Here is a 22721-nt window from a genome sequence, read left to right on the forward strand (position 1 = left end):
AAAAAAAAAAAAAAAAAAAAACAAGGTCTAGAAAGCATATTTAGAAAAATAATGGCTGAAATTTCCCAAATCTGGAGAAAGATCATAGCATTCAGGTACAGGAAGCTCAGAGGTCACAAATAAAATTCAACCCAGAGACAAATTCCCCAAGGCACACCATATTCAAATTATTTAAACAAATCAAAGGCAAAGAAAAATGCTCAAAGCATCAAGAGAAAAACAACATATCACACTCGATGGATCACCAATACAGCTTTCGGTGGATTTCTCACCAGAGACCCTGCAGGCCAGGAAAGGGAGAAATGATGCATTCAACGTGATGAAGGGGAAAAAACTGTCAGTCAAGAACACCGTATTCAGCAAAGCTATCCTTCCAAGAAAAAAGAAAGAAAAAGACTTCCTGAGACAAACAGAAAAAACAGAAAAGAAAAAAGGTGAGAAAAATCATCAACACAACACCTGTCTTACAAGAAATGCTAGAAAAGAACACTAACATGTAACAAAAATATATATGAAGGTATAAAACTCACGGGTAATAGTAAGAAAGCAGACAAATTTACAATCCTGTAATATTATCATCACGGGTTGCCAAATACATCTTAAGTATGAAAGATGAAACTTTCATCTTGAAACCTAAAAGACAAAACTGTTCAAAACAGTAATAACTACAACAATTGGTTAAGAGATAGGAATATAAAAAAGATGTAACTTAAAACATCAAAAAGTCAAAGTGTGGCGGGAGGGACGCGCTAAAGTGTAGAGTTTGTTTTGTTCATTTTCCTGTGATTAAAGTTCAACTGCTACCTGTTTAAAATAACCTGTTGTAATTATAAGACATATTTTGTACATCGCATCATGGTAACCACAAAGCAAAAACCTATAATAGGGACACTAAAATATAAATAGCAAGGAATCAAAATTTGCTACTAGAGAAAACCACATAACAGCAAAAGAAGACGGTAAGAGCAGAACAAAGGAAGAACAGATCTACAAAATAAAATAAAACAAAACAGGTAACAAAATGGTAGTGTTAAACTTTTACCTGTCAATGATAAACTTGAATGTAAATGGACTAAGTTCCACAATTAAAAGACATAGAGTGGCTAAAAACACAAGCCCCGACTATATACTGTCTAAAAGAAACTCACTTCACCGACAAAGACACACACAGACTGAAACCAAAGGGTTGGAAACAGACATTCCATGCAAATGGAACCCAAAACAGAGTGGGGGTACCTCTATTTAGATCAGATAAAACAGACTTAAAAAGAAAAGACAAAGAAGGCCATTATATGATGTTAAACAGGTCAATAAAGCAAAAGGATATAACAACTGTAAATATATGTGTTGGTATATATATACATATGGTTTTTAACAATTGTATATATAGTAATATATATTACAAAATATATATTTTAACAACTGTAATACATTTGTAACATATATTTCATTGTTAAATATATTTTTAACAATTGTAAATATATATATTGTAAATATAATAGTAAATATATATAGTAAATATATATAAAGTAAATATATATATAGTAAAAATATATATATTTATAAGTGTTGTAAATATATGCACCCAACACCAGGGCATCCAAATATGTAAAGTAAATATTAAAAGACCTAAAAGGAGAGATTGACTATAATACAATAATCGTGAGGGACTTTAATACCCCACTTTCAGCAGTGGACAGATCATCCAAACAGAAAATTAACGAAGAAACGTTGCCATTAAACTGCACTCTAGACCCCATGGACCTAACAGATATTTACGGATCGTTCCATCCAAAAGCCACAGAATACATATAGGAAATGCAGTTCTAAGAGGAAAGTTTATAGCATAAATGCCTGTGTAACAGAAGTGGAAATATCTCAAATAAACAACCTAATGTTATGCCCCAAGGAACTAGAAAAAGAACAAAAAAACCCAAAGTTAGCAGAAGAAAAGAAATAACAAAGATCAGGGCAGAAATAAACAAAATAGAGATTTTAATAAAACAACTTAAAAATCAAAAAACAAAGAGTTAGCTTTTTAAAAGATAAAGAAATTGGCAAATCTTTAGCTAGACTAACTTAGGAAAACAGACAGAAGACTCAAATAAAAACAGAGATAAAAAAAGGAAACATTACAACTGGCACAACAGCGGTGGAAATGATGATAAGAGACTATCATGAACAACCATCTGCCAAGAAATTCAAAATCTAGAAGAAAGAGCTAAGTTCCTGAACACATACAAGCCACCAAGATTGCATCACAAAGAAATAGAAAACCTGAACAGAAACAATAAGGAATAATAACATTGAAGCAGGAGTAAACACTCTCCCATCAAAGAAAATTCCAGGACCTGATGGATTTGCTGGTGAATTCTACGAAACATGTAAAGAACTGGTACCAATTCTTCTCAAAGGCTAAAAAAAAAAAAAAAAATGAAGAGGAGGGAATACTTTCAAAAACATTTTATGAGGCCAGCATTACCATAATTCCAAAGCCAGACGAGGACATTACAAAACAAGAAAGCTAAAGACCAGTATCCCTAATAAGCATGGATGCGAAAACCCTCAACCAAACACTAGCAACACATTAAAAACATCTTCCATCATGACCAAGTGGGATTCATACCAGGGATGCAAGGTTGGTTCAATATATGTGCAAAGTAATAAAAGTGATGCCTCACATCAACAGAACAAAGGACAAAATCCATACACTCATTTCAAGAGATGCTGAGAAGCATTCAAAAATTTCAACATCCCTTCATGATAGAAACTCCCAGCAAAGTGGGCATAAAAGGAACATACCTCAACAAAATAAAGGCCACATATGATAAACCCAAAGCTAATATCACACTGAATAGGAAAAGTTGGAAGCTTTTCTCTTAGAAAGTAAAGAATGCTGACTTTCACTGCTTAAATTCAACTTAGTGTTGGAAGGTCTAGCCGGACCAATTAGGCAAGAGGAAGAAATAAAGAGCACCTGTATTAGTCTGTTTTCACACTGTTGATAAAGACATGCCCGAGACTGGGTAATTTATTTTTTAAAAAGGGGCTTAATGGACTAACAGTTGCACGTGACTAGGGAGTCCTCACAATCACGATGGAAGGCAAAAGGCACATCATACACGTCGGCAGGCAAGAGAGAAAATGAGAGCCAAACGAACAGGGAAACACCTTATAAAACCATCAGATCTCATGAGACTTATTCACTACCACGAGAACGGTATGGGGGAAACCGCCCCCAAGATTTTATTATCTCCCACCAGGTCCCTCCCACAACACGTGGCAATGATGGGAGCAACAATTCAGGATGAGATTTGGGTGGGGACACAGCCAAAGCATATCAGCATCCAACCGGAAAGGAGGAAGTCAAATTGTTCCTGTTTGCAGATGACATGGTCTTATACAGGGAAAACCCTAAAGACTCCACCAAGTAACTATCAGAACTAATAAGTGAATTTGGTAAAGTCGCAGAATATAAAATCAGCATACAGGAATCAGTAGCATGTCTGTTTGCCAATAGCAAACTATCTGAAAAAGAAATCAAGAAAGTAATTCCATTTACAATAGCTACAAAAAAATAAAATAAAATAAAATCCCTAGCAATAAACTTAAGCAAGGAGATGAAAGAGCTCTACAGTGAAAACTATAGAACACTGATAAAAGAAATTGAAGAGGACAAAAATATATGGAAAGACATCCCACATTCATGCATGAATTAATATTGTTACAATGTCCATAGTAACCAAAGTGATCTCCATGTTCAACATTTGACATCCCTGTCAAAATACCAATGATCTAGACAGAAAAAAAAAAAAAAAAAAAAAAATCCTAGATTTGTATGGAGCCACAAAAGATGCTCATAGCCAAACCAGTCACAAGCAGGAAGAACAAAGCTGGAGACAACACACTACCTGACCTCGAAATACACAAAAGCAACCAATACAACAGGACACTGACATAAAATCAGATACATAGACCAATAAAACATTACAGGGAACCCAGATATAAATCCATGCATTAGCAGCCAACTAATTTTCTACACAGGAGCCTAGAACATACATGGAGAATAGGGCAGTCTCCTCAATAGACGGTGCTGGACAAACTGTATGTTCACAATCAGAAGAAAGAAACCAGACCCCTATCTCTCACCATACACAAAAGTAAAATCAAAATGGCTTAAAGACTGCAATGTCAGACCTGAAACTGTGAAACTTCTAGAAGAAAACATAGGGGAAACATTTCACGAAGTTGAACTGGGCAAGGATTTTTTTTTTTTTTTTTTTTCAGTAAGGCCTCGAAAGCATAGGCAACAAAAGCACAAATAGATCCAAAGGATTATATCAGACTATAAAACATCTGCACAGCAAAAGAAACGATCAGTCGAGTAAAGAGACAGCTTACAGAAAGGGAGAAATAGTATTTTCAAACTATGCATCTGACAAGGGGTTAATATCCAGAATATATAAGGAGCCCAAACAATAGCAAAATTCATAATAATTCAATTAAAAATTGGGGAAAATGCCTGAATTGACTTTTCTCAAAAGAAGATGTGCAAATGGCTAACGGATATTTGAAAACACTCAACATCACCAATCATCAGTGAAATACAAATCTAAACCACAATAGGATATCACTTCGCCCCAGTTAGAATGGCTGTTATCAAAAAGACGAAAAGTAACAAATGCCGGAGAGGATGTTGAGAAAGAGGAACACTTATGCACTGTTGGTGGGAATGAAAATTACTACAGTCATTATGGAAAACAGTGTGAAGATTCCTCAAAAAATTAAAAATAGAACTGCTGTGTGATTCAGCAATCTCGTTACTCGGTACATAGTGTAAGAAAAGGAAATCATCACGTTGAAGAGACATCTGCACTCCCGTGTTCGTTGCAGCATTATTCACAATAGCCAAGATATGGAATCAACCTAAAAGCCCATCTACAGATGAATGGATAAAGAAAAATGTGGCTTGTATATACAATGGAATACTATCCAGCCATAAAACAAAATGAAATCCTGTCATTTGAGGCAACATCGATGAACCTGGAAGACATTATGTTAAGTGAAATAAGCCAGGCACAGAAAGACAAACACCACGTGACCTCACTCAGGTGTGGAATCTTAAAAAGTTGATTTCATGGAAGCAGAAACTAGAATAGTGGTTACCAGAAGCTGGGGAGGGAAGGGGGTGTGGGGCAATGGGAGGGGTTGGTAAAGGGTAAAAAGTTATGGGTTAGACGTAAAGAACGAGTTCTGGTGTTCTGTTACACAGTAGAGCGAGTATAGAAAATACCAATGTAGTGTAGACTTCAAGATTTTAAATCTAGAAGATTTTAAATGTTAACACTGCAAAGAGATGATAAATGTTTAAAGTGATGAATATGGTAATTGCCCTGACTTGATGATTATACAATGTATACAGGGGTGGAAACATCACACGGTACCCCATAAATATGTACAATTTTGTGTAAGTAATACATTTTTAAATCGTGAATGAAAAAAAAAAATTTCAGAGTGTACCTGAAACTCTTACAGGTGGAAAGCTCTGTAAGGGTAGAGCTCATTATTGTGCCGCCAGCCCTCATTGTGATCTTGGCGCATGGAACTATGGTGATTCTATCCCCAGTGCGCAGAGTATCTCTGACACCTAACTCAATAAGTACTTATTAAATGTAAATAAAACCAACCAAACAAAAAGAAAACTGAGGTGAGTACTAACAACCTCACATGGTTGTGGTGAGGCCTGAATAAAGCAGCCTGTATGAACGCCCCAAATGAAAAGTGTCCATACAAGAAGACACAGGAAATCAAATGCAAACAGAAGTGAGAGACTGGGAGCAAACATCTTCTTCAATTATAACAGACTAAATAATCGTATTTGCAACATACAGAGAGCTTTGATGAGACAACTCAAGAAACACATGCGAGAACAAACAACTATAGAAAAGCTAACGAACAATCTGAGCAGGCCATTTATAGAAATACAAATGGCCACTATGAAGGGAAGAGGAGCTCCACATCACAAGTCATAATGGAATTAAGATAACAATGTGATTCCACTTTTCAAACTGCAACTTGACAAACATTTAAAATTATAATAATACCAATCGGGTATCATATACTGAGGTTCTGACTCTGGTAGTGTGAATTGGCACAGATTCACGCTATGCACCAAATGTGCACTCCACATTTGGAGTGCCATTTGTCAGGGATTAAACGGTTTAAATATATTTACCCTATGGTGCATCCCCAAATTCTTTCTTCCTCCTGACACCAATCATAAGTAGAAGTAGGGTGGGAAAACTGATGCTTCTTAGACTAGAGGCCTGGAGGCTCAGATGCCACTGTCTCAAGGCCCATCACGGGGTCCTAAAAGGGCTCTGTCAAGTCCTTGACAAGCCCTTGAGCATCCGAAAGGCCAGGACCTTGGAAGGCTCCCCTAGGCTGAGCCTGAGCCTTGACTGAGCAGCCCGACTCAAAAATTACAGCTAAAAATCTCAGGGCTCTGTGAGACACAGTTTTCTACATCCACACTTCCCTCAAGCGCCCTACGTTGGCTTCCACTAATGCACAGAAGAGAAACCTGGAGTTTGATTGTGGATCCCCAGCAATGCTGGGGTTCTGCTCACTGGGAATTTAGGAGTAGTTTCATGTCTACTCACTGAGGTTCTTGACATGAAGATGGAGCTGGTGAGGGGAAAAATATAATTGGCAAGTACCCCGGTTTGAATTTCAGTAAACCTTAAAGATAACAATGCACAAATAGATCTTTCCTTAAGTCTTTAGGTTTATATAAGTAGAGTAACGTGAAAATCAGAAAACGTCACTTTCAATTAGTCATTTAATCATCTATGTGAGAGTCGCGTTGTGGGACTGGAAGCTGATTAGAGTGGGTTCAAGGCACACTCGGGAGAGAGGAAAAGGAAGTGATGATACTAGTCAATGAGGCAGCTCAGCACTTGAAGGAGTTTATGAGAATTTTTTTTTTTTTTTTTTTTTTTTTTTTTTTTTTTTGAGACGGAGTCAACTGCTTGAAAAGAGCGTACTCATCTACAGGAGGAGAGGGTGAAGATCCAGGCCAGGGACAGGCGGATGGATTTTCACGGAGGGGACAGGCCCTGAACCAGAGGCCCAGCACAACGAAGAGTTCTGCCGGCCTCTGACAGTAAATCCTTTCAGACACCACATGAACATCGCACTTCTCAGAAAACATGAACTTCCCTGGCATTCCTGCTGCTGCTGAGTCCTGATCTGACTGTATGGAGAAAGCCGCATCCCCCAGACTAGTGCCCTCAACTTTGCAAGGTGGGCAGCTCCAGTTTTTAGCCTTCTCAAGGAAGAGCAAACTCTTGAGGACCCGGTGAGCCTGATTTCCCTCCAGTGTGGCAGATAGTCAGCCCCAGGAGAGCTGGGACCTAGATTTCTAGAGTTCGTTGCTGCATCCCCAGTACCTGCAACTGATTCTGGTGTGCAGATAACAGGCCCTCCGCGAACACCCGATGAATGAAGGAAGCCATGTTAGTGCTGGCTAGAATGATTTTTCCCTATTTTCCTGAACAGGACTGGCTCAGCTAAAGACACTATGCCCTTGGTTTATTTTGCCAACAGCATAGAGGCCCCATCCAGCGGCACAGACTTGCCCAGGGAACCTGTTCTTCTGAGAGGGTGTTGGAGGAGCTGGATCCAGGGAGCCCTGGCATGTTTCACCAAGTGCTTCAGGTGAGAGCCCCTGCTTCTCTCACTGCTCACCGCCAAGCCCACCAAGAGAACCTCAGGCCAGGCCACAATCCCCAGGGCTCCCAAGTGTCCACTTGTCACTCTGTTTTCCTCCCTAGGGGAGGTTACCGGACACTTGGAAGCTGAGACCACGGGGGCTGCAGACACAGAGCCGTGAACGGTGACCGAGCCCCTTCTGCTGCTTCATGACCCTGCTCACCCCAGTGGGCCTGAAATAAATACTGGCACACTTGACTCTTTTGGTGTTATGATATTTGATGTCCCTCTCCACATGAGTATCCACCTCCTGTGATTTGTGGTTTGCCTCTTTCGGTGGAGGTGGCAGGGAAGGAGGTCGTTGTGGAGAGAGAGTTAGGCACGGGGTACCTAGCCAAACGGGTTGTTGTCCTTGTGCCTTGGAGCAGTACGGCATGTCCCCCAGTCACTTTTGCAACAGCACAATGGTTGATGGACAGTAAACATGCTACTGGTTTCAAACACTTCACATAGGGTGGCTGATGTGCACTGACTGAGTGATAACCCTTGGGCCGGGGAGGAGGGCTGTAGGTTGAGGGACAAGGAGGTGACGTCAGAAGGAGAGAAGATGTCGCAGAATGCACAGGAAAGGCTTCAGAGGCATTAAGTTATAATCTGAGCACAACAACCCCCACCCCAACCTTGGAGAGAGCCCCTCCAACACATGGCCTCATCCATCACCTCAGGTTGTTTATCTCTTATTATGATACCGTGTCTCTTTGTGAGCTGCCCCTGATATACATTGCAAGAAAATAGCAGCAGTGGGAAGAGCTGAGTCTGGTGGATGCTTCCCAGAAGTGGAAAAAGCCCAGGCTTCTCTGGGATGGCTATGCTCCTGGCTAAGGTTCTGCCATGGGAGTCCAGCCACCTGCAGTCCCGATCCCCATGGCCTAATGGAACCACTGGGTTCCTAGGAAACTCACAAGTTCACCATGCCACCCCCTAGCTTGAGGCATTTGGCTCTGAGACACGTCGGGGAAATGTGGAGTGTTGGGGTCCTGAGAGCCCCTCCTTCTCTTCTGTTTTCTACTTTTAGAGTATTGTACTACTGAAATATTTCAAACCTACAGAAAAACAGAGAGAAGAATACAGCAGCCACCACCCCTACTTAAAAATGCTTTGCTATATGTGCTTCACATCTCTCTCTGCTTTTGAGTTAAATACATTATGGAGACACACAAATCATCCCCAATCTATACTCACTCCTCTCCTCCCTAGAGTAGGTCCCCGATCTTAGGCATCTGAACACCTCTGGGTCTCCACGCAGCTTCAGAGCAGCTCCTTCTCTGGCATGGGTGCTCCTGCATTGCTTTAGAGATGCTTCTGTGATGCCTGCTGGAGAACATGGGGGGATTCTACCCAGAATCCCAACCCAGAGGGCAAAAGCAAGAACATCTCAGCAGCTTTCACAGATAACTCTGGACCCAGCCCTCTCCCACCTATACCCGTGTTCTCCTGAGGTGCACCCTGTCTCAGTGGGAGAGCTGAGCTCTTCACCTCTGTTTTACCGGGAGAGGCCTGGAGCACCATCCTGGGTCCCAGTCCCACCCAAGTGATGGGTTTGTGCTTCAGTCACAGGGAGCAGGTCCATTTTCAGCTGCTGTGACATCTCACGGGCTCAGTGGCGGGGAGTAGCTGGTAGGGACGGGGAGGAAGGCAAGGCCAGGCAGACTTGGGTCCTGGGTCTGCTGGAAGAGAGGTGGGATCAGATAGATGCAGGCCACATAGCACAGTCCAAGGTGGCCCATCAACCATTTGCTCTGTCAAGGCGGTTGATACCCAAAGGGACTCACTATACTGAGGTGGGTGCAGGAGCAGGTGTGGTGGGCAGCCTTCCAGAATGGCTTTCAAGGATCCCCCTTCCTGGCACCCATGCTCCTCCTACGGATTCCCTCCCCTTGAGGGTGGGCTGGACCTAGTGACTTGCTTCTAACCAACAAAATTTGGCAAAGGTGATGGTGTGTCATTTCCATGCTTAGGCTATAACGAGACTGTGACTTCTGACCTGCTGGCATTCATTCTCTCCCTCAGGCTCTTCTTGTATGCGTGCTTGCCCAGATGGAGAAGGCCAGCCGGCAAGGGGCTGATGAAAGCCTCTGGCCAACAGCCATAGAGGAACTGAGGCCCTCAGGCCAGCGACCCACTAAATCCTGCCAACAATCACATGAGTGAGCTTGGAAGTCTGTCTTTCCCACAGTTGAGCCTACAGATGAGGAACTAGATCCTGCCAACAGCCACATGAGTGAGCTTGGAAGTCGATCCTTCCCCAGTCAGGCCTACAGAGGAGACTGTTGTCCCTGGGCTGGCAGCCTTGTGAGAGACTGGGAAGTAGAGGATCCAGTTAAGCCATACCCGGATCCCTGATCTACAGAACTCTCAGAGAAAAACTGCTTATCATTTTAACTTGAAATGTTTGGGGGATTTTTTTTATGCAATAATCAATAACAATTAAGACAGCAGGAATATCTGGGGGCTAGGGACTGGGTGCAAGACACAGAAGGCTCGATTAAGGCTGGGAGGGGTTCTTGGGTGCCAGGGTGGTGCATGGTGCACCCATGTTTTAGACAGACCTGGGGTCAAGTCCCAGCTTTTTCAGTAAATATCTGTGTGACCTTGGACAAGTATCTTGAAGTCTCCGGCCCCAGTTTAGACCTCTGTAAAATTTGACTGACATTGAACTTCCAGGACCGTTGGAAAGATAAGTGCCGGCTTAAGTAATCCACACGACAGAGTGTGTGATATGTATTAGGCCCTCAGTAAGTGACAGCCATGAATAGTAACATAGTTGACCTGGGACTCTGCATCCTCCTCTTGGGAGCTCCCGGTGACTCCGGGTCATTCCAGTGCCAAAAAACAAAACCCAAAACCCAAAAACAGTGCAGGAAAAATATCTTCCTAGCAAGTAGGACAAAGGCATCTGTTCTCCAGGAAGAGAGGCCCAAAAGAGTGGATACTTTTCCAAAAATTCTGGTGTGAGGGAGGCAGCCCCAGCAGGCTGCAGCTCATAGGCCATATCCCTTATGCAAAGGACCAAATGCTCTCCTCCCTCCCTCCCTAGATTCTTCTCTTCCTCCCTGCCCCCATCCATCCCTTCCTCCCTCTCTCCCTCTGTCACTCCCTTCCTCTCCCTCTCCTCACTTTCTCTCTCTCTCTCTACCTTCCCCTCTCACCGATGCCTGATTCCAATATCTTAACCCCACAGCTCTGCCTCTTTGCACTCATTTGACCCCTACTAGGAAACCCAGCCCTTCTTTATGTCATCCTGGTTTCATTCTAGATGAACCCATATCAATGTCCTCATTATGCACTGTTTGCCAGCTTCCCCGGCCACACAGGATGGTATCCGATCACTGGCTTCTAGGGGACAGCTTGGGTGGGCATCACTCTGACCTCACCATTGCGCTTTAGAGTTGGTGTGTTTAGAAAGCCCAGTGTATGCACTGTAGAAAACTGCACAGGGACGGGAGCCCAGGACTCATCCTGGACCAGCAATGGAGGCTTCCTTCTATACCACCCAGATCCAAATGAGATGATTCTGTAAGAGCCCCTTTCTATCCAGGACATCGTCTCTCATCCCTCAGACTTTCCATCTGGACATCTCAACTCTGTTCCTCTCCTACAGCCTCGTCTTCCTCCACAGCATGGCTAAAATTTGCCTTCAGTACCCTCGAAAATAACTGTTAATTCTGCCCTGCCTCAGGGCCTTTGCATTATGGCTCTCCTCTGGAGCCACCATTTCCTTACTCAGCCTTTCACTTGTCCTTTTGATCTCTGATGTTCCTACCCTCCAAAAGAACACGTCCTTCTTCCCTTGGTAACATGTCTCCTCTCCACTAGGCCAGTCCCAAGCACAGTGTCCTCACTTGACTGTCTCACCATAGTGATACATTTTCTCTCTGTGTTACCTTGAGGAAGTTGCTATACCTTTCTGGGCTTCCATTTCCCTATCTATATGATGAAATATTTGACTAACACACAAACATACTGTGTACTCTTCTCTATCATAGTATTTCTCATGCTAGACTGCCCCATCTGGCAGATTAATTTGCACGACCGTCCTCATCCGGGCTCTCATCTCTGGAGCATGAGCTCTGCCTTGTTAGTCCTGGAACAGCCAGTACCTGGACACAGGGCTTTACCTACAGCGTGGCACCAACAAATCTTTATTGAAGAAAACGAATCAATGAGCATGTGTCCACTAGAGCTTTGCTGTGCCTGGACTCTCCAATCTGGGATAAGGGTGAGAAGTATTCCTTCTATTTCCTCTAGCTTGGAGCCCAGAGCCTCCCGCTCAGCAGGAGCCAGATGTTTTCAATGTCTGGACTCAGAGCTGTCTTCCTGGAGGTGCTGAGGCCTTTTCTCCAGTCCAGAAATGAATCTGGGCTGGCTAAATGTAGGTAGGGCAAGGGATATGAGACTGTGGGACACAGATACGGATGAAGCTGCCACTGCAGCTTAAAAGGCTCAGGCCCAGGGGACAAGATTTGAGGCCACCTTGTTCCCTCCTTCCCTTGGGCTTGGAGGGAGGACCCTTGGCTGCAGTGATACCACCCTCCAACCAATCCGGTGGGTTACGAGGGGCCATAACTTGGAAAATAGCAGTCGAAACCCAAGTGGTCATAGTGGGATTTAATAGAGCAGGGCTTGGTGACAAGGGGACCTCACCTCTAGAACACACACACACACACACACACAGAGAGAGAGAGAGAGAGAGAGAGAGAGAGAGAGAGAATGCCAGCCTGGAGCCCCCTTTTCACCACCCATCAGAGGCTGATTCACACACCAAAACACCCTCACACATTATATCCTCAGAAGCACAACACTGCTGCTGATTGGGACTTGGCTGCCATGAACCTCCTCAGGCGGTTTGCTGTGATGACCCATTTGCACAGGCTGTTGATTTCTAGAACTTCTCAGGTTCAGGGGAAGACAGGTTTCATCTGTCAGTGTTAGTCACAGTGCCCTCACTTCACTGGTTCACCATAGTGATACATTTTCTCTCTGTGTTGAGCAAGTTGCTATACCTTTCTGAGCTTCCATTGCCCTACTGACATACTGAAATCTTTGGGTAAATGATCTCCAAATTCTTGTTCTTCTCAGACATTTAGTGACCCCGTGGCTTAGGGGACTGCTACATTCACAGCTACCTGCTGTGTCAGCCAGTTGCCTAGTTGCAAGTGCCCTGGGGGCTACTATGCCTCCCATGAGCCCTAATGCAAGTATTTTCAGTATCCTCTAAGGGTACCCTCACTATCCCCTAAGATACTGCATGACACCATTGGCATCTCACCCTGCCTAAAATGGCTTCTTTTCATATCCCAGAGCTACAGAATGGGTGGACAGCTGACTAGAGTCTCCCAGGCTACGTCCTCAAGGGACTACACACACACACACACACACGCACACACACACACACACACACACACACACACACATATATATATATATGTATATCACTATCTTATGTCCCATGACAGACTTCAGAAACTCTAGGCCAGGGCCTGGACACAACCCAGAAGATCCTCAAGGGCTGGACCTTGGAACTCAGGCTACCCCTGATTGAGCACCCTCATTCTAGAGAACTGCAGTAGAGGAACTCGGGGTCTCCATTGGGACACACGTTTCTAATCCGGCACTGCTTCATGGTAGCCAATCTTGACTGCTACAAGTGCACAGAATAGAAACTGGGTCAGCTTATTTGCAGTTTCCAAAATCACCTCCTTGGCCTGGTCTTTGTGCTTCAAGCGCTGTTCCTCCTCTCCCTTTCCCTGTCTGAATGCTTTCCTCACACATTTCAGGCATCCAATCCTCTGGGAAACCTCCACTGACTCCATTAACATCCCCAAGGCTGAGTGGGTGTCCTGTCTGAGCCTTCTCATGGACCCCGAAACTTCCTCCTGTCACTCTCTGTTGTACTCTGTTGTGCCTTTCTCGGCCTCTCCCCAACCGGCCCACTGGAGGCGACATCTGAGTATGGGCTTGCAGACATGACCAGTCCTGGACCTTCACAGATTCTGTAAGGAAGGCTTTGTCTCAAAACCTTTCATAGATCAACCACCAGATTAGCAAATATTTAAAGGGACGAATAACATCAAGAGAGACGGTGAAGGACAATGAACACTATCCTACACTGCTCCTGAGAATAAATTGCTGCCACCTCTTTTCAGATCCATTTATCAATGGTTACTCAGTGTTGAAATATTTGTAGGGTTTTGTGCCAGAATTCCATTTCTGTGTATCTCTTCTAGAGCAACACATCCTCTGCGAACAAAGATATTGGAAAAACTTTTGAGAACTTTAAAAGCTGGGGAAAAAATGTGAAGGTCCTTGTGTGTGAAAGTAGTTAAAGAATTATGGCATATCACTTAGAACACTATGTAGAAGTTAAAAATGATGAGACAGTTCTCCATGAACTGACAGGAGAAGTTCACCCAGACTTGCTGTAAAATGCAAAAATCAAGTGCCACACAATACGTGCATCATGAGCCAGTATGTATCTTATGGCGCCATAAAAGACAAGCATAGGTTTCTATTAGTACATGTATGTGTATGTAAATGCATTGATTGAGGAATTTTTGAGGAAACATATTAAACCATTACTGAGGGGCTGGTGACGGAGAGGGGTGGACAAGGGAGACTATTGTTTTATCTGTATTGTTTTCGTACACAAGGATTATTTGCATAAATAAGACAATATTGTAAACAGGTGATATACCTGTACTTATTAGGTCTTTAATAAAAAGAAACTGTTATTGTTTGTAATCATAAGAATCACTTCCCCTCTTGCAGGAGCTTCTGCGAAACTCGCTTGCAAGTCAACAAAATTCTACTGAGATCCTGTCACGTACCCAGTGCTTTCACACATATAATTTACCTGTAATTTATCCAGTTCAATCTCGGGGCTGGCAAAACCCAGTTGACCCCTACTCCCTGTAACATCCACTCCAAATTTAAAATATCAACTTTTTCTTGAACCCCAACACACTTGTTTAATCTCAGCTGAGGGAGACATGGTATAAAGCTGGCGGCTGACATGGTAGCCTTTCTCGATATAAATCCCATCCATCTGCAGGGTGGTGTGGGGCGGGTCTTATCACCATCACTCATAGCCCCTCCCTGACTCTTTGCAGAACTCTGGGTCCATTCAAGGCAGTTGCACAGAGGCAGCTTATTTTCTCAAAGGAGATTCAGAAAGAAAAGGAAATGTTACTGGGCGGGACAACAGGGTTGTCCAACTCACCTGCCATCAGGCTTCGGGGACTGAGCAGCCTGGCCTCCTGGGCCAGCCCGGGTCTCATTTCTTTGAAAAATCGCTAGGTTGGTATATTAGTCTTCTCGGGCTGCCATAACAAAATATCACAGGCTGGGTGACTTAAACAACAGACATTTATTTTCTCACAGTTCTGCCACCTGGGAAGTCCAAGATCAAGGTGCTAGCCGATTTGGTTTCTGCTGAAGGCTCTCCTCATGGTTTGCCTCCTTGCTAAGATATCACATGGCCTTTCCTGGGTGCATGCAGTGCAGAGAAGAGGAGACATCCCTGCTGCCCAAATGTCCCTGCAGAAGCACAGTTGTCACTACCTCGAGATATGACACGTACAATGAGCCCCGTGGCGTCTCTTCTCATAAGGACACTGATCCTGTCGGAGCAGGGCTCCACCCTTATGACCTCATTTAACCTTAATTGCCTCCTAAAGGCTCTAGCTCCAGATACAGTCCCATTAGAGGTCAGGGCCTCAATGTATTCATTGCAGGGTGGGGGAACGCAATTCAGTCCACAGCAGTTGGCAAGGTTTTTTGTTGCAGACCCTCACTTTCTGGCGTTTCTGATTCTCTGCTGTCCAAATGTCCCTGCAGAATCACAGATGTCACTACCCTGACATACTGACAGATACAACTGGCCCCGAATCCTGCCTAAAGCCACCTACTACCACATCCCAGGGTTACTAATGAGGAGGTGAATGGGATCGCCCAGCCCAGAGGCCCTGCTGATCGATGTCACTGCCTTAAGCGTCATCATAGATGTCAGAAACCCTGGACAAGGCCCTGGGTGCACGCTGGAATATCTTAAGAGGCCAGATCCTTGGGATGGTTCCCCAGGACTGATTCCGGCCCCTGAGAAAACTCGCCCAAATACTGCCGCAGAAGGGCCTCAGGGACTGGGTGGGGCAGTTTTCTCGTCTTGTTCTGCCACCTGGTGGCAGTTGGCTGCGTCTACAAGGAGACAGGTGGAAGCGCCACAAAATCTGGGCCTTTCTTCCTGGGAATTTCCAGCACTTTGGAACAACCTTCCTGCTTAGAAAATGACTTTCTTTATATGAGAATGAAAGTTGCGCTGGGAGATGACAGTGTAGTTATTTGGGTCTTCATTTCTATTCATTTTTTTTAAGTTAACAATTTAAACCCAGCTTTTATCAAGCATTTAAACACAACTTGGTTTAATTGTGTTTGGTCATTTGAATCACATAGCTAGTCATATACAACTATAAGAAACATTACTTGCACTTGTTCATTGGCTCATGCTCAATTAACTCCTAAGTTTCAGTGGAGTGGTGTAGGAGAAAATCTAACTGGGGTAGATTCAAGGAGAGAAAGGGGAGATAGGACAGACAGTGAGACCTGCTCACTTCTTGGAGGAATTTCTAAGTATTTCACAACACTTGCCTGGAAATTCACAGGATTTTGGTGAGAATTTTTGTACACATCAGAGGGAATTATGTATTTACATGAAAGCTAAGGGCTCTTTACCGCTGATTTGCACACGAATCCTATGAATCACAGGGCTGTCTGAAACCATTTGAACCCTCCTCTCTGCAGCATACTGTACAAGTGACGGCTCAGGCTGTGCTTCAACACCTCTAATGTTGATCATCCCATTACCTTACAAAGCCAGCGATGGCCTGGCTGTTGGGAAGGACATCTTCGTGTGAATCCCATCTGCAGCATCTGCGGTCATGTTAACCTCTTTCCCGGCTCCTTCCCCTGCCCTTGTCTCTCTGCAATTCTGGGTCCATCTAGAACTCTGCGGTGACACCCCAAGAGCAGATGTGATGGCTGAGGTCCAATCATAGGCTTTCAGTGGATATGTATTCAGGGGGCAAACACATAATGCTGCATTTACCTCCACACTATGAAGATATAAAGAGCCTTCAATACACATCGATTACTCATAAATGTCTACGTCTTATGTATCAGGATCACTCTTACAATTTCATCTGTAAGGTTCAACTATTAAATGTGAGAAAAACAGTGCACAGTAAAGTGACAATAGTGTCCACATGAATGAAGTAGGGTGACCAACCGTTCCAGTTTCCCTGGGACTGAGAGCTTTCCCAGGACAGGGGCCTTTAAGTTGTAAAACTGGAATGGTCCCACTCATGGCAAACTAGGACCATGTGCCACCTCGGCATGCAATGAATCATTCATTGCCGAATAAAATGAACTACCTGTAGAAGACCTCTACACATCACGTTCTCTCGAGGAGGACCCTCGGGGTTGTTTTGCTCGGCAAGCAGAAACGTGACTCAAGCCTGCTGGGAGGGCCAGGAAGAAGAAACAAAGGACAGAGAGATTGGAGGAGTGGGAGTAAGAAACACAGGAACGGACCGAACGTAACATACCACAAATGTATCCCCTAGTGGAGCACAAGGCTGTAGGAGGGAGGGACGATGAGGCAGGGGCAGAGGGGCTGAATGGGGCGTGGAGGGGGCAGGCCCTCAGCCTCTTTACACCCGGCAGAGTGATGAGCTTCCCCGATGTCTTCAAGGAAGTCCTGCTGGTCCCTACCGGCACATCGCACACTCCCGGAAGCATGATCTTCACTCCCTTCCTTCCACCTGCTGACCTGGTGAGTCTGGCTTCCCTCCATTGTTCTGGAATGTCCCCTAGGAGGCTGGGCTTCGGTCTGTGCAGGTCACTGCTGCATCCCCAGCCCCTGGAAGAGGGCCAGAGAGGCACACAACAGTTACTGGATGGGGTGAAGGAAGCCAGGGATGGGAGGGACCATTAGGATCTGGCTATTTATTCTGGCTTTCAGAATGTGAAAGGGCCGCAAAAAGACGCTGAGGAATGGGTGGCTGTGTCTGACGCCACGGAGGACCCATCCAGTGGCACAGCCTTGCCCAGGGAACCTGCTCTTCTGCGAGGGTCTTGGAGGAGCCGGTTCCAGAGAGCCCTGGCATGTTTCACCAAGTGCTTCAGGCAAGAGCTCCTTCGGAGCCAACCCCTGCCTCTCTCAATGCTCACCACCAAGCCCATCCGCCTCCCCTTCCTCTTCCACCAAGAGAACCTCAGGCCGAGCCAGAAATCCCCAAGGCTCCCAAGGGTCTACTTGTCACTCTGCTTTCCTCCCTAGGGGAGGATACCGGACACTCAGAATCTGAGACCACCGAAGCCACAGACACAGAGCCGTGAAAGGTGACCAAGCCCCTTCTGATGCTCCATGCCCCTGCTCGCCGCAGAGTCCCAGTCGCCGGACCTGAAATAAATGCTGGCACGCTTGACTGTTTTTGCTTTGTGGCATTTGATGTAACTTTCAACACGTCGGGTGAACTGGGGGTGGTCAGCTTTGGCGGCGGTGGGGTTGTAGAGGGAGAGAGCTAGCATCTTCCTTAGCCCTGTTAGGCTGTCCGCCCTCCTCCTCGAGGCAGCGCTGCTTGTTCCTGGGTCCTCGTGGCAATGGGCTGTGGCCAGTCAATGCTTAATTTTCCACAGCTGGCGGCTCTGACCCTGGTGAGGCACTTACATGCAGGAATGAGGACGGATTAACATCTCACATGCAGGAATGAGGACGGAATAACATCTCTCTTTCCCCTAGCAATGCACACGATCTTCATATCTGAGGAAAACTGGGCGGTGTTTACGTGCGGAGGTGAGAGGGTCATGTGGAGGAAGAATCTGTGGATCTCAGAAAAGGCGTTAACCCCTATACTGACAAAGAGCTCCCAGGCCCCCCTACCCCACCGCAAGACAGAGAGCCCTTCCAACAGACGGCCTCGTCTCCAACTACGCATTGATTCATAACAGGAGGGCTTCATTTTTTTTTCTTTTGCCCTCCTAAGGTGACCTTGATATGTGCTGCAACATAGTATCAGCAGGAGAATTCTGCAAAGGGGGTTGGAGCATACTTCTTCCTTTAACCTGTTAGAAATTGCAACACAAGCAATCACCAAGGTCAATGGAGAGACGGCGGGCCTTTCAGACACACAGTAATGGGTGGGAGGCCCTCACAGGGGCCCACGTCAAATTACTTTGATCTGCTTACTTTCTGAATGAGGAGCTGAGTCCCACTGGTGCTCCCAGAGTGTGCTCCTCGGCTTTGCAGGCTGGGCAGCTCTAGTGTCTCAGCATGCCCAGGGGAGAACAACACTCTCAAGGACCCACTCCCACAGGAGGCTGACCCATCCTCCCTGCTGGCACACTCTCTTGCTTCTCTCTCATTAAGACTGAAATAAATCTGGAAGTGTTTGGTGGCTTTATGCGTCAAGATCTTTTTACACCTCTTGAGAAAGGTATTTAGTTGGGATAGGGTTGGCTGTTGGAGATGGAGGGGAGCTTAAGACATATATACATATCTGGGCTCATGTATGTGGTCATAGTCATGGGACAGCATTGCTTGTTCCTAAGTACCTGTTAGGACTGTGGCCTATAGACAATGCTTCTTCCACAGGTATCTTGCTATGGCCTTGAGGAGGGCAATTCAGTGTAACAACGCAGAAAAAGTACCATCTCTCCCTGCCCAAATGCATACACCCTTCATACCTGACAATGTTTATTGGCTTCAAATGGAGAGCAGGTGACTTGGGATTTGGAGGAAAGGCCTCAGACTGAGGTACACATAATCAGCTCCCACTATCCCCACCCCAAACTAAGACAGAGCCCTTCCAAAACCCTTTCCCCATTCACCTCAGATCGCATGTTTTCATATTATCATACCTCCACCCCGCTGCACCACCCCACCCCACCACCACCACCACCACCACTTCCAGCCTTTCCTTGACGCCACCAGAGGAATGCGAGTGAGGGGTTACAACGTAATATTATCTGGATCCTGCATATCCTAGGGTAGGCCCTGAGAGAACTGGTGCCAGGATCCCACGGTGTTTGTGACGAAGGGCACAAAAAGGCTTTGCAAGGCCAACGGGCAGGGATGTAAAACATGCACGTCAATCTCTAAGAACTGAAGATAATTTTAGGCTAGTTATTATGATCACTATACCCACCAGGACCATTCTAAGGCATGGAGAATACTGGTCCTTTGAAAACCACGCTGGTGCTGGCCACTGTAATTTTGATATGGTTCGGCCTTCATCAGATCCTTCCCTGCTCAGGAAACCTCCATAGCTTCCTGGGGCCCCCAAATCAGGTTAGAGCCATCAAGGCTCTTCCTGGCTTCACTCCAGGCTAGTCTAGACTTATCTCTCACCCCGACAAACAGTTTTCCCTCGATATAAACAGGATAACTTATCCATTCTAACATCTAGGCCTTTGTTTCTTAAAACAACAACAACTAACTGTAGTCATATAACCCACTGAGCTCTGTCTCTCCCAGGCTTCAGGGGCGAACATCTGCTCAGTGGCTTCTGGGAATCAGCTCCGGTGAGTGCAACACTTACCCTCTTGCCCATCGCTCCTTACGGATGCTGAATATAAAGCACCTGCTGTGTGCACTGTAGAAACTGCACAGGGACAAGAGTCCAGGACAGCTTCTAGGCATGCCACAGGTGGAGTCTTTTCTCTGGCTCATCCAAGAGCCAAGAGCAGCTGCTTTCCAAAGAGTCACTTTCCACTACATGTTTATTTTATTATTATTATTTTTTAATCTCTCAGCCGTGAAGTCCACCAACTGAGGATCATGGCTCCCGTACAGGTCCCCACCCCCAGATCATCTCTCCCCAGTCTCCCCAAATTCTAACCTTCCAGTTCCACTGAAGAACATGGATTGCTCCCGACGCCCACAATACCCTGCCTCGGGGACACACTGCACTCACTACTCCTTCAGTGCTTCAGATCTCAGATGGCATCTCACTACAGGGTAGCCCTCCTTGTTCCCAGACATCCGCCACCCAGGGTTAAGTGTCTTTCCTCTAGGCTCCCATACCACCTGGTCCTTATCCTCATCCCGGCAATTAATACATCAAACTGCCACATCTGGCTGATTTACTTACATGACAGCCCCATCTAGACTCTCAGATGTGGGGCAGAGGCTGAGTCTGGTGCATTCCTGTATCTCCAGCGCCCGGCACAGTGCCTCACATATAGTAGGCAGTCAGTAAATGTATGTTGAATAAATGAGTCGATGAGCAAGGTGTCTAATTCATTGAATTTTTATTTTTCCCTACATTACGGAGAACTAGGCAAATACAAGCAGAGAGCGGTTGTAATTTTGTGCAACAGACACTGACCGGCTTTTATTTTATCTTTTGTATTTGGAGGGGGGGAATGATTGTACTGGTAAAGTCTCTCAAACTTTCAAAGAACAGCTTATTCCAATGCTATAATAAGTTACAGGCATAAAATGAGATCGTCTCCCAATTTCTTTTATGAAACAGCAAATCTCTCCTGCTAAAACCGAAACAGGGAAAAACAAAACATTTGACCAATGTCATTCATAAACCTAGATGTTCAACTTAAGTACTCAATCAAGTGTCTATGGAACAAAGGATTTTGAAAAAACGCTTAAGTATGGCGTTTGTTTCAACTTTGATACAATTCTGCCATCATGTAGTTTTAACCAGTTTACTTCCTGTAAATTGATCGTCATTATTAAAAAAAGTTAATTAAGGCAAACAAAACTTTGCAATATGCAAATTGAAAGCTAACTCACTGAGAAACACAAATAGAACTGGAACACAGATACCATGGGCGGCAGGTTCTCCCTAACCCCACTCTACCTTTTGACTCTCGAAAAGTCAGGACCCCAGCGCCCACTGCTGTGGGGCCCTTTTGACTACCCACAGCAAAACAAAGTGAAGACTCAGCCTCAGCCTTCAGTGCTGGCAGGAGGAGTCCCTGACGCTAGCCTGAGATTGCAATCACCCTGGCACTGTCCCGGGACTGATCATTGCTTCAGCCATGGCTCTAGCCCTGGCACTGGCAACTGGCACTTGCATTGGTGCTGGTGCTGATGCTTGCTTCAGCCATGGCATAGGCCCTGGAACTGGAACTGGCACTAACACTGGCACTTGTCACGTCACCAATGGCAGCTGCCATCTCGGGCACGGTGAAGGGGTGGCCTGCCCCTCCACACCTGTGGGTGTTTCTCGTTAGGTGGAACGAGAGACTTGAGAAAAGAAATAAGACACAGAGACAAAGTATAGAGAAAGAAAAGTGGGGCCCAGGGGACCGGCGCTCAGCTTACAGAGGACGCACGCAGGCACCGGTCTCTGAGTTCCCTTAGTATTTATTGATAATTATCTTTACCATCAAAAAGATAGGGGAGTGGCTGGACAATAGGATCATTGTAGGGAGGAAATCAGCAATAAGACATATGAACAAAAATCCCTGTGACATGAATAAGTTTAAAGGAAAATGCTGTGCCTTGAGATGCATATGCAAACTCTCCATAAACCTTTTAGCAGCATTGCTCCAGCAAGTCCCACCTTATTCCTAAAGGCGGTTTTCTCCTTGCTCAGTAAACAAAGCATACAATCGGGTTTTACAGGGAGATGTTCCATTGCCCAGGGACGGGCAGGAGACAAATGCTTTTCTCTTACTTGAGATTAAGAGAATGGTGATGACCTTTAACCAGCAAGCAGCCTTTAGGCACTTGTTTAACAAAGCACATCCTGCACAGCCCAATGTCCATTAAACCTTGAGTCACCACAGCACCTGTCTCTTGCAAGGACAAGGTTGGGGGTAGGGTCACAGATTAACAGCATCTCAAATACAGAACAAAATGGAGTCTCTTATGTCTACTTCTTTCTGTATAGACACAGTAACAGGCTGATCTCTCTTTCTTTTCCCCACAT

The 22721-nt window shown here is 45.2% G+C and overlaps 2 protein-coding genes across 3 annotated transcripts in view; one reads left to right on the forward strand and one right to left on the reverse strand.

Annotated features, from left to right (window-relative positions):
- The window catches only part of LOC108520425 (uncharacterized), a 27825-nt gene extending 8697 nt beyond the window's left edge, over positions 1–19128 (forward strand). Inside the window, exons 2-3 of one of the 2 annotated variants that reach the window (XM_017859801.1) lie at positions 17789–17952; positions 18107–19128. In XM_017859801.1, the coding sequence (XP_017715290.1) occupies positions 17789–17952; positions 18107–18134 (192 nt within the window). In that variant the 3' untranslated portion in view covers positions 18135–19128. Of the gene's footprint in view, positions 1–16984; positions 17600–17788 lie in introns of those variants that run through there. The other variant, XM_017859800.1, reaches the window with a different exon arrangement.
- The window catches only part of LOC108520423 (doublesex- and mab-3-related transcription factor C1), a 75120-nt gene that overhangs the window by 51685 nt on the left and 714 nt on the right, over positions 1–22721 (reverse strand). The gene's annotated exons all lie outside the window — the stretch shown is intronic.

Source organism: Rhinopithecus bieti, unplaced genomic scaffold (assembly GCF_001698545.2).
Source record: "Rhinopithecus bieti isolate Rb0 unplaced genomic scaffold, ASM169854v2 scaffold_52231, whole genome shotgun sequence".
In the NCBI taxonomy this organism is placed as follows: domain Eukaryota; kingdom Metazoa; phylum Chordata; class Mammalia; order Primates; family Cercopithecidae; genus Rhinopithecus; species Rhinopithecus bieti.